Source organism: Sander vitreus, chromosome 9, assembly GCF_031162955.1.
Source record: "Sander vitreus isolate 19-12246 chromosome 9, sanVit1, whole genome shotgun sequence".
Classification (NCBI taxonomy): Eukaryota; Metazoa; Chordata; class Actinopteri; order Perciformes; family Percidae; genus Sander; species Sander vitreus.
In genome coordinates, this window is record NC_135863.1 from 22,857,907 (window position 1) to 22,873,364 (window position 15,458).

Consider the following 15,458-nt stretch of genomic DNA (forward strand, 5'->3'; position numbering starts at 1 on the left):
TTTGAGTGTTTACAGAGCCTATGCAAAAGTACAATGCGGTGTGCTGGTTTAGCTGTAGTTACAAATTTGTATTCCTTAAACTCCTAAGGCCTGACTGTGTGGCTTGGATATATTTAATCCATATTAATTAAGCAAAATCAGCAGTTTAATTTCCTCCGTTATATTTTAATTATAATCCATATTTTTTACCCAGGAACACTGTCCAATCATTTTTACTCCAAATTGGGCAGCAACTGTGCCAATTTGTTTCAGCAAGTGTGAGACAAGTGTTCATGTCAGTACTGAAATAATGGCATCTGTGTAAATACTTGATATTGTATGAATTCATGTTTTGTGTAAAAATAAAGTATATTTATTGACTTTAATTATTTTATTATCATACGATACACTGGACATGCTTCTGCTGTTTTATTATGTATTTATCAGCAAATCCCATCTCTAAAGTTTTTAGGAGAGCAACACTGATGTCAGCAGACCTGATTGGTACAGTTTTGGAAAATAAACTGTGATTGCTAGAATTAAACCTATAGAATGTATACAGTGAGTCAACAAGAATCCACAATAGTCATAAAGTATTACAGCAGGCATAGGTAAGAATGCAAATAGACAGGCAAGTACCACAGTGAGTAAAAAGGTGTAGTACTCAACCCCAAAAAGACAATAATACTACTTTGGCAGAAATGTAAACCAAGTATTATCACTCTATGTTGCTGCACCAGGCAGCTGCGTTTTTGAACATGCGTAGCCAGGGTGAAGGGGTGAGAGAAGGTCTGAAGTCCCTCGGGGCCCAGGGCGTCTGCCAGCCCAGGGTGCAGCGCTCCGGGTGGGGCATCATGGCCAGGTGTCTCCCGTCCCTAGAGCAGAGCCCTGCTATGCCCTGCGGGGAGCCGTTAGGGTTCAGAGGGTACACTTCAGTGGGATGACCGTGGTCGTCAAGGTAACGGACGGGGGCGAGCCCACCAGAAATGATCTGGTCCTGAGCCAGGGAGCTACGGAATTGCATCAGACCTGTGAAGGAAACAAGGTTTGGGGGGGGAAATCAATTATCAAGCACAGCTGTTGTTTATGGAACACTGAGTAACTTTTTTTGTGCTCAAAGATTCAGTGCTGCATTCCTGTCCTGAACTCATGAGTGTGTCAGAGGTCAAAGAACACAGGACTACAAGCAAAGGATTACCACATGACTGACTTCACAGCACTGTACCTTCTCCATGTGCAACCCAGACTCCCAGAGCCGAGCCCTCCATGCCTCTGAGCCAGACGGACGGGGACTCCTGGATCCCCACGCTGACGAACCGAGACTCAAACCTGCCGGACTTATTATGGGTCAGCACTACTTCAGTCTCTGAGGGGAAATTGGAGAGGATTGGAAACCATTTTTAAACTCAGTAACCTCTGCAGAAGGTCCCCTCTGGGATGATTACATTCATTTCTTTACATACTGCTGTTGCATCGTCTCAGTTCACTACAGCAGTACGTTTTTTTCTTTTTATTACTATTATAGGCATGACTTTCTGTGCTTTTTCTTCTTACCTGCTCCATCCTCGCCCTCTCCCACCCAGCCCAGCAGGGCGAGCAGCTGGCAGCCATTACACACTCCCAGACTCAGTGTGTCTCCCCGCTGCCGGAAGCGATCAAACTCAGCTTTGGCCTTGGGGTTATATGCAACAGTAGCAGCCCAACCTATGATGGATAAATGCTGTTACACACATTTTTTTTTGTATATCAAATAGGGTTGAGTACCGTTTGGATTTTTACGACTCCGAACCGGTACTTTTAAAACGATTCCGATTCCTAAACTGATTCTTGAAAAACTGAAAAATGACATCACAGAAAGGCTCTTTTATGGAGTTTTTTTTTTTAAATTGAAAATTAGTTAAATGTAACAATATATTAACATTTTAAAAGGACTTAAATATATAATAAGTAAACCTAAGTCACCTAACCCATAACTACAATAATTGAACAAATAACAGTTACACTATTAACAAGTAACAACAAAAATAAATGTTGTTGAGTTGGTATGCCAACCAGCTTCAAACTTTAGCAGTTCTTTTGCAGAAAAATGACCATATTTGACTTCTCTGGCAAGATAAGACACCTCTCCTGACGTATGGCTTGTCCTGCACAGGAGAAAACTCTCTCAGATGGTGTCAAAGAGGCCTGTACACACTACTATGAGTTTGAAAGGGCAGACAATTTGGGGAGGCTGTCCCGCTCCCCCCACCACCAGGCTACAGGGTCGGCAGAGCAAGTGTAATATGTTTACTAGTGATCACGTGCAGTGAATGGTTAATATGCTTTTACGTCTGTTTTGGTCAGCCCAGAGGGAAAATATGGCATTTTAAAAGTAGCCTACATTTACGATAGCTAGCTAACGGTAGACTGCAGAGAAAAGTGTGATATCTTTACGTCCATTTTGGAGCGTGTACAAAAAGCCGTCTATCAGCAGTGATTGCATGTCGGAGAATAGCGCGGACACACGCTTCACACCGCGAGCGGGCACGTGCGCCACTCGGCGGAAAAGGGAGAAAAAAAAAAAAAAAAAAAAGTATGGTGACGACAGAAGGAAAATATTTCAGTCTGAACCAAAATTTGCGTTCTAATCCGGTCTGAATACTACCGTTTGCGTAGGGTTTCGGTACCCAACCCTAATATTAAAGCGGCCTATGAGCGTGTGTGTGTGTGTGTGTATGGGTGTTTTTTTGCCTTTAGCTGATCCCAGGACATCTGCGTAGCTGAATCCACCTACGAACACGACTGCTTTAAAAGACTCCAGAGTTAGGGAGCCAGAGCACAGGTCCTGCATGTTGACATCCCACACCTACACAAAAATATACACAAGAGTCACGCACACCAGCAATACAGCTTAGGTCGACATATATCCAGTAAATAAAGCTCTAAATAGTTACCTCAAAGCCGGCCATGCACAGAGACACAGACATCTCTCGGTCTCCGTTACTGCCCTCTTCCCTGACCACAGCTACACGAGGCTGACCTGCACCTGAAACAGCAACACACATCGGAGAGACTCAAATAAAAATGTCAAGTACTTCTTGGTTATAACTACTCAAAGATGACAATTTTAGTAACACTGCACTAAATACTTTTACTTTCTTTTTTAATGTTGGTCAGACCAATTTAACTGGTACATATTTTGGCAAATTGTAAGAGAGCTTATGTCATTATTTCTAACATTTTACAGACCAAATGATTAATATAGTAATCGATGAATAATTGAAGGATTATTGATCAATTAGTTGCAGTTGTCTAAACTAATACCAATCCTGTTTGGCCTTACTGAGCTGGCTGACGCTGGGCGTTTCGGAGGGGTCAAAGGTCAGTTTGAAGTAGGGCTGTGTCCTCTTGGCTAGCCCTTCCTCTTCCTGTTTTACACAGATCTCATTGGACTGGAGGCGCTCCAGCTGGAAACTGGTGTCCTCCCATAATGCTCTGAGGTTAGGCAGTGGCTCTCTCAGTACCTCCTGTCCATCCACACCAACACTGACCTGAAAGACAAGTGAGGGAAATAAAACACGACAGTCACCACAGATGAGATGAAAACCGTTGAGACACATACTGAGGTCGACGTCTCACCACAGCCTCTGGTCCAAAGCCGCAGGTTCTGCCGACACGGTGGCACTGCACGCCTGCGTCACTGTATCTCTGACACACCGTTTCAACATCGAGCTGTGAAACCTCCAGAACCAGACCCAGCTCCTCGCTGAACAACAGCTCCGTGACTGTGCAGACAAGAGATGAAGCCACAACACTGCATGAATTCATAACAACAACTACACAGTTTGTGTTCTGTATATGTGAGGCGCATCAGCTCACTAACCTCCAGCTCCTTGTGATGGCAGCTCAACATCAATCCCACGGTTTCCTGCAAACGCCATCTCCAGCAAGCAGGAAATGAGGCCTCCATCGCTGATGTCATGTCCTGCACTCAGCAGACGATCTTAAATAACAGAAAAAAAAACTCCTAATGTCGGTCTCTTCTTATCAAATATCCACAGTTTTCAAAAGCCACCAAGACCTGTCGCTTTTTCTTTTCTTTTTTTTACTGAAAATGCCACTAAGTGGCTGTGTAACATAGTACAAAGCTGTGGCCTTACAATTACAAAAAATAAAGCTAAAGATCAAGGTTGCTCACAGACTGAAAAACCATGCTAAACTCGTATCTCCTCTGTGGCAGGGAGCTCTCTGCCTGCGAGTGCAAGCTGACCGTGTATGAGTGCCTGTGTGGTGTTGAAGCAAGCAGTCAGTAGTTCTGGCTGCTCCAGGTCAGGAGAGCAGTCTCCCAGCTGGCTGTAGCACTGAGCCAGGGCAGAGCCTCCCAGGCGATGACGGCCTGGACTGAGAGGAACCCACAACAACACACCTGCAGTCAGAGGAGAGAGGGTCAGAGTCTGTTAGCGTTTTTGGAACGTGTGTAGTTTAATATATAATTTGTAGAGAGAGAAAGATTTGGGCAGTCTGGGTGAGATCAGGATATATCAAATTCAGAAGTCCTATTTTCTGCCAACTAAGTACAAAACTATAAATAAAAGGCAATCGGATATGTGCTCTTCACTGATTATGAGCAACCAGATTTTGAGTCTGTGTCTGTGAAATACCTTTGCCATCTGGATCCTCAAGGTCAGGCGTCACAGTAGCTGTGATGTCAGGACAAACGGCATATGCCGAAATAACCAGAGCACCTGAAACAGAAGCAACGGGAAAGCCAAGCTTAACAAAGACCCATACGCAGACACAGTTCTACAGACACCCACACACGCACAGTGAGAGTACCTGGAGCTTTGACCGTCTCTTTCCCCACTCTAGCGGCCATACTCAGAGAGTCTTTGCCCCCGTCAATGGCCACTCCCAGCTGACCCATGACCTCACACATGGCTTTGCAGGCCTCCCACAGACAGGCTCCCTCACCAGGAAGCTTGGCAGCCCACATCCAGTTACCACTACACTTCACATCCTGAAACACACCACAGAGATTTACCAAAATCCTGGACATTTATTTAAAAGGAAATCATCTGTACCAATTCTAATCTGTAGAAGATCTAGTCAACCGATTTGTTATTTCATTTAGTAGGGACAAATTATGTCTATGTTGTATGTATGCTCTATCCATTGAGAAGGACCCTCATGTACAGTATTTAGGTAGATTTGTGATTTTCCTCACACTCTCCATCATCCGCTCACCTTCAAAGCTGTGACTCTGGCAAACACCAAATTGGTCAGAGCCTCTCCAACAGCCATGCGAGCCCCGGCTGCAGGACAGACCAGGCCTTTGATTGGCTGCTCTCCGATGGCAGTAGCTGCTCCCTCCAGGCTGAACGGTGACAGAGCAACAACAGCCACGTCGGCCAATGGGGTGTGAAGGGGGCCGACGCATTGTTGCTGGGCAACCAACCCAGTCACAGACCGGTCCACCTGAGAGAGGGACGGAGTGAAGACACAGAGAGTTGCAAAGTGTCTGCACAAACAGACTTACTAAGACAGAGACGGTGGAGGACGGGGACGAAAAACACACCTTGTTGGTCAGGTAGCGTTTGGACGCCACAGCGGGCAAACGCAAAACTCTGTCCAGTGCGTCTTTGACTTTCAGCCCGGCAGGAAGAGCCAGAGGCCGATGGGTCGGGGCCAGACGCTCCATCTCAAACTCCTTCTGCGGCATCTTGCCCAGAACCCACTCCAGCTGCAGGTCGACAGGACAGCGCCCCCTGTCGGCTTGATCCCCACTGCCTCTATCATCATCCATCAGCACAATCTGTGGGAGATAACCAAATCCAGTACTTGAGGTTGTTTAGCAGTATGACTTGACCAACAACCACTGATCACTAAAGCGGGCTTGATCAGTACAATGGATGTGCATTTATCAACTTGATTGAGGCCGATACGTGCCTTGCCGTCTCCAGTGATGTTTCCCACAAAGTCAACAGGACACTTCTCCCTCTGACACACCCTCTCCAGGAAGCCCCTGTCCGATGGACGGAGCAGCAGGGCATTGCTCTCCTGATACTCTGCCCCCCACAGCTCCAGCACACTCAGGGTGGGGTCTCCTTTCTACAAAACAAAGACGGAGAGAAGAGGAACACAATAAGAAATGGCAGTATGTGTGTGTGTGCGTTAGTGTGTATTTGTGTTTGTAGCTGTGTTCGTGTGCGGATTACCTTGAATCTACTGAAGTAGATTACGGCTCCCGCTGGCTCACTCAGCTCCTTAAGCACATTACCTGAAGATGATGATGTGTTAACCTTTGTCTGATCATCTAAGCTCTACATAAATGCTGAAAAAGTTCCTGCGTTTCATACCGTTTCCTCCCGCCCCCTGGTCGTGTATACTGCAGATTGGGTTCCTGCCGCTTCTTTCCAGACACGCCCTGAGAGCGCGATTCATCTTCTGCTCCATCTCAGCGTCTCCCCTCTGCACTGCACCCAGATCCCTGTCGCTGGAGTTGTCACCCTGGACCTGCAAGCCAAAACGTATTTAAATACCTACCCTGACACATCTGCACCAGGTTAAGGTTAGAGTTAGGTGCCTTGAAGGCAGCAGTCGTAGTGCTGCCTGGAAGGAGCAGTTGGGGGCAAAAAAACACCATCGAGCGCGATTTACTGCGGCGACCATACTTGTACAGAGGAGGCTGCTCCTCCTCCCACGCCGATTCTGTACACCGGCCCTCCGATCTTCACCACTTCCATTCCTGATCGACAGGGACAGCAGAGGAGCAGAGGGACACCGGGAGTCATTGATTGATATGTATGAATATAGCCTTTGCATTGATTAAACACATACCACACGCACTGAGTTAAAACATTACCAGTCTCTGCCTCTTCTTTCTTTACATGCGTGTCTTCAATAGAACCGAGACCACCACTGAACATGATTGGCTTAATCCACTCTCGCCGCTCTCCATCAGCCAGCCGCATGCCGAAAGAACGAGCAAAACCTAGAGGGAAGTTTTACAAAAATGCTGTAAAAAATCAATATCAATCAATCAGTAGACTGACAGAAAATGATTTATAACTAATCAATGTTACAGTCATTAATAGGGCTGTGATTTTTTATTTTCCCAGTGATACCGAAATCATACGAACTGTGACCCCAAAACCGAGGTACATACCGAACCGCGAGTTTCGTGTCATTAATCAAGTAGAAACACCACTCGCAACATTTTCTGATTTCGGTTTCAAAGATGCTGAAATTTAATATTCTTTAGTTTGATATTCTAAAAATAATTTGCGTTTTATTGGCAGCTCATCAGGCTAAAGAAGAGATCTTAACAGGACACACGGGTCAAACCTTTGTACAACACATGGTAGATAAAAAAATAAATAAATGAATGAATTGATTAATAAATAAACGGTAAATGAATATCTTGTTCAAGCTAATTTAAGGCATTCTCCGTGAGCGTGGAGAAACTGTTAATGGAATTTTTGCACTATTTTATGTTGACATTTTTATAGCCTAAAAATTAATTGAGATACATAAATAAATAAGTAACTGTTAAAGTACATCTAGGCATGCTACAGTAGGGTTCGCTACCTGACAGGACAGGTTCTCCAAACTTGTTGCCGTAGTCTGAGGCTCCATCACTGGCTTCAACTGCCACCTGCAGCGGAGGGGCAAAGCTGGGAGGATACTCCCAGCCCTCTCCTTCAGACTCCCAGGGGAGAGCGTAACCTGCAGCCATGGACACGGACAACGGATACTACTGATTTAAGAAACAGTTCACATTTCCAGCCATGAAAGTGAAGCATGCCGTTGTTGTTGCTGCAGACCTGGGATGTGCAGGTTGCCGAAGCAGTAGCCTGCGGTGCCGGCGATGACGTGGCCTCCCTGCCCAGCACTCTGGACATCTCTGATACGACCTCCTGTGCCTGTGGTGGCACCGCTGAATGGCGCTACACCTACAGGGTCAATTGGGTTTGATAATGATTATTTGGAAAAACAACACAAGGAAAAAAAAAAAAAAAAAAAGGACACTTGCACTGCAAATAAACACAATGTTTGGGTGTCCTGACCTGTTGGGAAGTTGTGCGTCTCTGCGGTAAAGATGACGTGTCTTAGTGAGCGCCGCGTCTCATACGGGCTGGCCTGGGATGGATCCTTTGGGTAAACACACTCCAGCTCCATCCCTTTGATACCACTGGACACACACACACACACACACACATACATACATTTCACATTGAGTCAGTGTGAACAGAAACACACACACACCTACACGTCTGGTCTCTGCGTAGACGGGGAGTGCGCGTGTGTGTGTGTGCGCAAGCAGCTATGTACAGCGTGCTAACCTTGACAATCCTGTTTGTAGCACTGGTCCGTATATGTCTTCAGTGTTGCCTGGCTGGATGTAACATTAACCTATAGCTAACCCTACTAGCGTGGCTCTTACATGCTTGCTAAAGACACACACACACACACACACACACACACACACACACACACACACACACACACACACACACACACACACCTGCTGTTGTCGCAGAACTTGATGACGTTGTTCTGGTTGCTGTGCTGCTGGGTGTCCATTATAAGACTGAAAAGAGTCTCCTTCTGCTCTTGCCCATCGATCTTCATGCGCCCTCGAAAGAACCAGTGACGACTGTGCTCGCTGGGACACCAGGGTACAAAACAAACACCATTGGAGAATAAAAACTTCAGAGCCGAGCAACATGCACAGCACAAAGCAGTCCTGCTAATCTGCGCAGTGCAGACAAACCACACCTGTTGGACTGGGCCAGGTCGAAACACTCTACACTGGTGGGGTTCCTTTGAATCCTCTGGAACATCGATGTGTAGTAGTCCAGATCCCAGGAATCAAAGGCCAGACCTGCATTAAGACACATTCAGAGATTTTGCCACCAAAAAGCAACCACCACCAAAGATGGAAAGACATTTCATGTCCATGTTTTCTTCTTCTTTTTTTGTATAATTTGTTATTATAAACAGCACTGCAGACAACAGCCTACAAAGTAGTTTGCACTCAATTAACGATGCAGAATGAATCAATCAGCAAAAACACACACACACACACACACACACACACACACACACACACACACACACACACACACACACACACACACACACACACACACACACACACAAAGCTCTGTATTCAACTATAATCCGGTATCCTCTGCATGTACAGTTACATTTTATAATTTCAACTGAATTTCAACTTCAGAGAAACTGGTATTATACAGGATTATTACGTTAGGTATACGCTGCAAAATAGTGAAAGTGAAATCAAACCTTAGGGGGAATTAAGTGGCTTTAGTGTCAAGAAGGTAGATGGGCCCTTTTTAATCATCTCCTCAATTCACCGGTTGAGCGTGGCAGGGCCTACAAAGTACTTAGTGAAATTATTCTCATCTATTTGGGCAGCTGGGCAGAATTGAATCAGCAGTGTGTGAACATAAACACGCACACCACGTTCTGTCGTGGTTGGCAGAGTCGGTTTGAAACCTGTTCCCATAAAGAGAGGAATAACCAGTTGCTGTCAATACGTGAAAATGAAATGTATTGTAGTTTCGGTGCATCATAGTTAAGAGCGGAGGCGATTAGTTGTTGATATGGCGATCAAGAGAAATCACAAATTTGACACAAATGCGAAAAAAAGAAAAAGAAAATATTGTTCTAATTGTACGGATTAGCTCCTTTTCAGTATCTTATGGTATTAAACTTAACATCTTTGTGACAATTTAAAGACATCCCTCCGGGATAGTCATATCTGACGTTCCATTAAATAGAGGCAGCCACTCACATTTTTCAGGTTTCATTTGCGTTCACATCACATTAGACACGGACAGACTAAACGCACACATGCACATGTAAAATAAGCTGCGACATCACTGCTGTCCTGTGACTTCAACCAGTTAAGTGATAATGTCATGCATCATGTGACATTATTACCTCCACCAGCAGACTAAGTGTACTCACAGAAAGCTGCAAGACTGAAAAGAGGAAGAAGGAAAGAGAAAAGAGAGGAAGATTAACAGTAACAAAAGTATAAAGATGGAGATAGGCTGAAGCTGAATAGTGATAAGAAGAAACCCCAATTGAATGTTAAGAGTTAACAATGTCAAGAGTCTCACCCAGATCATCGTTTGCCGTCTCCAAGGCTGCACGGCCCTTCCCCAGGATGTCCACCTCAAACACCGGCTGCGGTTTGGTTTCCACGGTGAAGGAGGTGATGGGATGTTGATAGATGCATTCTGTCATATTGTCATACAGACACTCAATCAGCTTCTTGGTGTCTCCACTGTGTTTGTTAACGTTCTCTCCATTCTTTGGCTGGAGGGGAAGAGACACAGATCTCATCTTAAGGCAGGGACATGGAGTGAAAACCAATCATAATGCTCTAGAAAAGGATTTTCTGTGTGTGCAAACCTTGATTAGAAATCTGCGAGACAGCTCGACCCGTGTGACGTTAGTGAGGCCGGCGCTCTGGCAGATGGACACGGCGTTAGTGGACCAGGCGGTGGAGAAGTTCAACCTGAAGACCAAAAACAGCAACAACATAAATAAAAAACAGTTTGAAGACATTTTCTTTTGCACTTCAATGTCTGCCTCACTGCGACATATCACGAAAAGACACATATTTTTGTGTTAGTTGAAAGTTGAAAATGTCAGTAGAAAACTGCACCTTAAAATGTAACTCTTCTTTTTTTAGTAGTGCCTTTTATACTCAATTTAATGTTTAATTTGTTCAATAAAAGAATGTTGGAAATGATTTCCTTTCAAATTCAACAAGCAATTTGTTGTACTTTAGCAGAATACTCAAAGCAGCAGAAATGCAGAACTGAGTACACTTTAATATCTTTTTATTTATCGGTAATATTGGTATCTCAATATTTAACGTTACCGCATATCGCAGATTTTCCTCATATCGTGCAGCCCTAGTACGCGTCCTGTACAGCACAGATGGCCCTTTTTTTTATTTTGGACTCTTTTAGCACAACCTTAATGCCAAAGTTTATATTTTAGGCAAGATAATGCAGCTAGTGGGCGGCATGACTTTTTGACTTGTTCTGATCTGTGGAACTGTGCAGGCCTCCTCTATAAATGTACTGCACCATTGACATATTGCCCTGCTTGTTTAAGCCAACCCATCTCAAATTCCCAAAACATATTGACGTTGACCAAAGTTCCTTTTTTTTTTTTTTTTTTTAGGTCACGTGCTGACCACTGACCATCTCGATAACGATTCGGCAAACTCCATCCACTAATGAAGTCTGTGAGATACTTTGGAAACTCCAGAAAAAGCTAACGAGTCGACGTTTCATTGGGATTCTTTCAGGAATGTACTTTCACACCTAATAGAAACCTGTGATCACTGTTTACAAGTCTTTTTTGTGTACCACTTAGTTCATCAGTTTTAAAAATGTACTCAATTTAATGAAGAACATAAAGCCCATTGTAGGGCAAAACCAGAGCAAATAGAGCTGATTTATCAGACTGCGTGAGTGCGGTACCTGGGTCCAATCTCCACCAGTTTCTCCCCGCTGCCCTCTGTGAGGTTTGTTTCCTCAGACAGCGGCTCTGCCTGCAGGGGAGGACGAAACAACCAGAGGAGAACCTCCGTCTGCTCGGCACGGAGACTCTCACAGCCTACAGCAGGGAGCAGGAGGAAACAATGAAGACATGGCAAATCGATATATAGGAAAAGCAGAAGGCGTGTGGAAACTTTCTCCAGGCGACATAAGGTACATTTATATACATTTCTTACAACCTCTGCATCTTCAATTATTAGTATATTCATCCCCACCTTATGAGCACTCACCTGTCAGCTCCACATTGTAGCACAGCTCAGTGGTGATGGACAGCTGAGGGTAGAGCTTGGCTGCCCTCTGGAAGGCTCGCCCATTCACAACTTCATTACTGTAGAACCTCACTACAGCCATGACTGATGTGACTGATGAATGAAAATCAATCACAGAATATCAAAGATGATGAATTGTAGGCGATGACATTGATTTACCCCATCTTACTAAAGTGCATATTCTGAAGTAAAGGATCACTTAATCAGAGGTCAAAGGTCAATACAGATCATTAATCAAATGTAAGGCATCTCCCGACATTTATCTTCAGATCAAGGCAAACCAATAATGTGATAGCAGCAGGCCACTCATGACTCTGTGTATAGCCTGCAGGATTCTCAGACAAAGACATCTCTCCAAGATCTCAGTCTGTTCAGACTGAGGAAATGTGTTGAGGCAATGTTGTTTCACAGTAAACCAACCTAATATTCAGAAAATCAAATATCATTAGTGTTAGCATTTATCACTTTCACAATAGCCTGTCAGGAAAAAAAACATGCCTTATTCAGTACCAAGATTAATGTGTATCTGAGACAAACTCATCCTAACTAAACCCACTCAGCCTCCTAACTTTTAACGTTAGCTCACTGATTATGTGCATGTTGCAGGTCACACACTGCATGGTCAGGAGCTTTCTGTTAGTTCTTAGTTAACTTCATAGAGAACACACGCACGCACGCGCGCGCGCGCACACACACACACACACACACACACACACACACACACACACACACACACACACACACACACACACACACTCTCTCTCTCTCTCTCTCTCTCTCTCTCTCTCTCTCGGGGTTTCCTATTTGTTGTAAGTTAGGGCTGCTTGTTTTGTTTTTTCTAGCTGCCTGTGTGGAACCTAAGTGGCTAAAATGTACCATAGTTAGCACAAAGCTAGTAAGTAACGTTAGCATAACTTACGTGTAGCAGCTTCAGCGGTTGAGTGTTTGTTTAGGATAAAAAGTTGAGATGCTGCTCAACCCCTGGCGTCCTGGAGAAACTTCTGCTGCCTTTGAATGGACTGATGGTGGTTTGGTTGGTGAGGTCTGCAGACTGACAGGATAGGAATGGCCATGGAATAGACGTCTATACTGTCTATGGTCTAAACCCACGTGTGAGCTGCTACTGCTGCAACTATGTGCGCATGCGCAGCTTGTACTCAATTCCATTGAATGTTCAGTGAACATGGTGGTGGTGGAAATGGTTACCAAATTATTATCACTCTTTTCAATAAGTCTAAAAAGACTTCGAATTCTTAAATTCAAATTGTCTGACTGGGACGCAACATCTCTCTCATGTGATCTCGACTGTGTTTGTTTTTTCAATTAGGTTGGTTTCAGTGTTTTAAGAGTCAATATACAGTATTTAAATCTGGCCAACTAAATAAAACAAATAAAGGATTCGGTAATTGTCCACCAGAAGTGTACTGTCAGCCTGGAGAGGGCTTTGAAACAGCATTTAGATCTTAATGATGGGAAATGATATGGTACTGCTTTATTTTACATATAATTTAGTAATAAGTTCCAAAGACGTTTCTTGGAAAGCACAATATAATATTTGGTTAATTTTATAAAACTTAACAGAAAATATAACTGAACAGCTAACTTGATATTTTATGTTTCTAGGCATGTTTGGAGAGTGGGGTCACTTGGACTAATGACTTTATATGTAAAGTTCTGGTTACAGCCCAGATGATACTGATGAGCAAAACTCATACTTATTAAACCAGCAGACTCCAGATTTTTAAATGTTCTTCAATAAACTGGCTGGATGTGGCTAAATCTAAAAAAGTCAAAAAAAATGTTTTAATTTTTTTTACATGTTTCTATTTGTGTTCATTGTTTCATAGATGGGAAAATATCCGCAGGGTGTGCAGACAACATTTCTTGATTGAAGTGTTGAAAGACCAGAACGAAACTACTCCCACACACTTAAGAGTCAGGAGCTGAAGTCTTAGATATATTTAATAAATTAAAGCCAAGGTACAAAAAAAACAAACAATGTACATTTCATACCCCCTCCCCTCCTACCACTCTTTCTTTAAACTGTGACAGTTTTCATTTTCCCACTTCAGAATGAGATCACAATACAGACAGAGGATCGTCCAATAATTCTCTGTTCATGTTAGACTATGAGGCATGACAGCTCACCCCAGAGCCGATTCCTGCCTCCGGTCTCAGTCTAAATCAGGTCTTTCTGCAGTGTCTTACACTGAATATGTTTGTCCCCTGAACCCCCCCACAAAACACATACATGCTACATATCTGCAGGCACCTCGGATTAGACAGAAGGATTAGACTGAGATAAAATTTATCAGAGACCACAAAGTACACTTTGATGCTGATCCTGCTGATTCACTAGACAGTGTATTTTACAGCCGTCACATCACTTCACCGATAATGTCTCTGGCATAATGGATGTAGCACAGAATGTCAGTGTTAACTCTTGTTGCAAATGCTTAATAACTTTCTCAGAGATGTTACATTTTGTTACTGAACTCTCTAATCCTTCTTGGTCATCTCCAAGGCAGTGACCCAGATGGATGAAATGATTGAGTGGCTTGTTCACTAGCATTTCGTTAAGAGTAATAGTTGGTGTCAATAAACAGATAGATAGATAGATGAGTCTGATCAATGATTATCACTGGCTGGTCATTCCAGATGATAAGGAGGTTTAATAGATGGGTGCGATTGCCGGTGAGCAGCAGAGGTGAAATACTGGACATGCCTGATCAGTTTTGTAAAGAAAAGAGAAGCCTGAATAGGATTGGACATCGAGAACCGATTCCTACTTGGAATCGTTTCAAAAATTACGATTCCAGTAGAATCGTTTAGAGGATTTGGTTTCAAATCCGATCGCTTCCCTATTTAACATGCGCAAGTTTTGGTTTCGGAAGCGGCCAGGCGCTTGTTGTGTTGCAGCCTTGGAGCACAGTAAGCGGATCTCTAGTGTGGCTTTATTTTACATTGAAAAAGCCCGGTAAAACTGGGAACCACCATTGAATCAAAATGAAACTTTTCTCTTATTTGTGAAAATAGGCATGTGACCCGTTTCAACTCCACCTCTCAAAGAATCGGAATCGATAAGAAATGGAATCGAAAGGAAGAATCGGAATTGGAATCAGAATTGTTAAAATCCAAACGATGCCCAACCCTAAGCCTGAATGAGTGTGGTGTGAAGCAATGGATGAGCTCTTTGTTTAAAAGATAGGAGAAAGGTATGGGTGTGTACTGTAGGTCCAATATAAGTGCACTGAACAAGTGGAAAAAGATACATCTGTACACACACAACCTCTCATATATACAGGTATGAACACGCGCACGCATACACTCAAATACACAGAAGTGTTCAGCAATAACTGTTAATATGCACAACTTGATTAATATTTTTGCACGATTACAGTGACTAAGCAGTCCTTCGTCAGGATTATTCATCCCTCCAAACACTCAGTTCCCTTCTCAGTTTCCAGCTTGTGTCTCTTTCTCACTGCCAGCTACTATAATTCCTTTTCCCCCTCCAGCCTTCGCTCTTCACAGTCCTGCTTTACCTAAGGGACCAATGCATAAATACCACTCTCTACAATCCGAGGAGACTGCAGTATGACTGGGTGGGAGTGTATGTACA

General features: G+C 43.7%; 1 protein-coding gene across 1 annotated transcript; it reads right to left on the minus strand.

Annotated features, from left to right (window-relative positions):
- Window positions 1-329: 329 nt before the first annotated feature.
- On the minus strand, window positions 330-12,967 carry pfas (phosphoribosylformylglycinamidine synthase). Its single transcript, XM_078259372.1, has 28 exons — window positions 12,756-12,967; window positions 11,798-11,929; window positions 11,490-11,625; window positions 10,405-10,510; window positions 10,110-10,308; window positions 8,737-8,842; window positions 8,483-8,623; window positions 8,025-8,149; window positions 7,782-7,910; window positions 7,546-7,683; window positions 6,821-6,949; window positions 6,630-6,703; window positions 6,315-6,471; window positions 6,174-6,235; window positions 5,905-6,066; window positions 5,534-5,770; window positions 5,203-5,433; window positions 4,795-4,975; window positions 4,620-4,703; window positions 4,229-4,384; window positions 3,842-3,961; window positions 3,598-3,743; window positions 3,302-3,509; window positions 2,913-3,004; window positions 2,710-2,824; window positions 1,534-1,683; window positions 1,205-1,345; window positions 330-1,008 (listed from the first exon to the last, which is right to left on the minus strand). Exons 2-28 carry the CDS (start codon window positions 11,916-11,918, stop codon window positions 698-700), a joined length of 3,957 nt encoding a protein of 1,318 aa, XP_078115498.1. The 5' UTR covers window positions 11,919-11,929; window positions 12,756-12,967; the 3' UTR covers window positions 330-697.
- Between the last annotated feature and the right edge of the window lie 2,491 nt (window positions 12,968-15,458).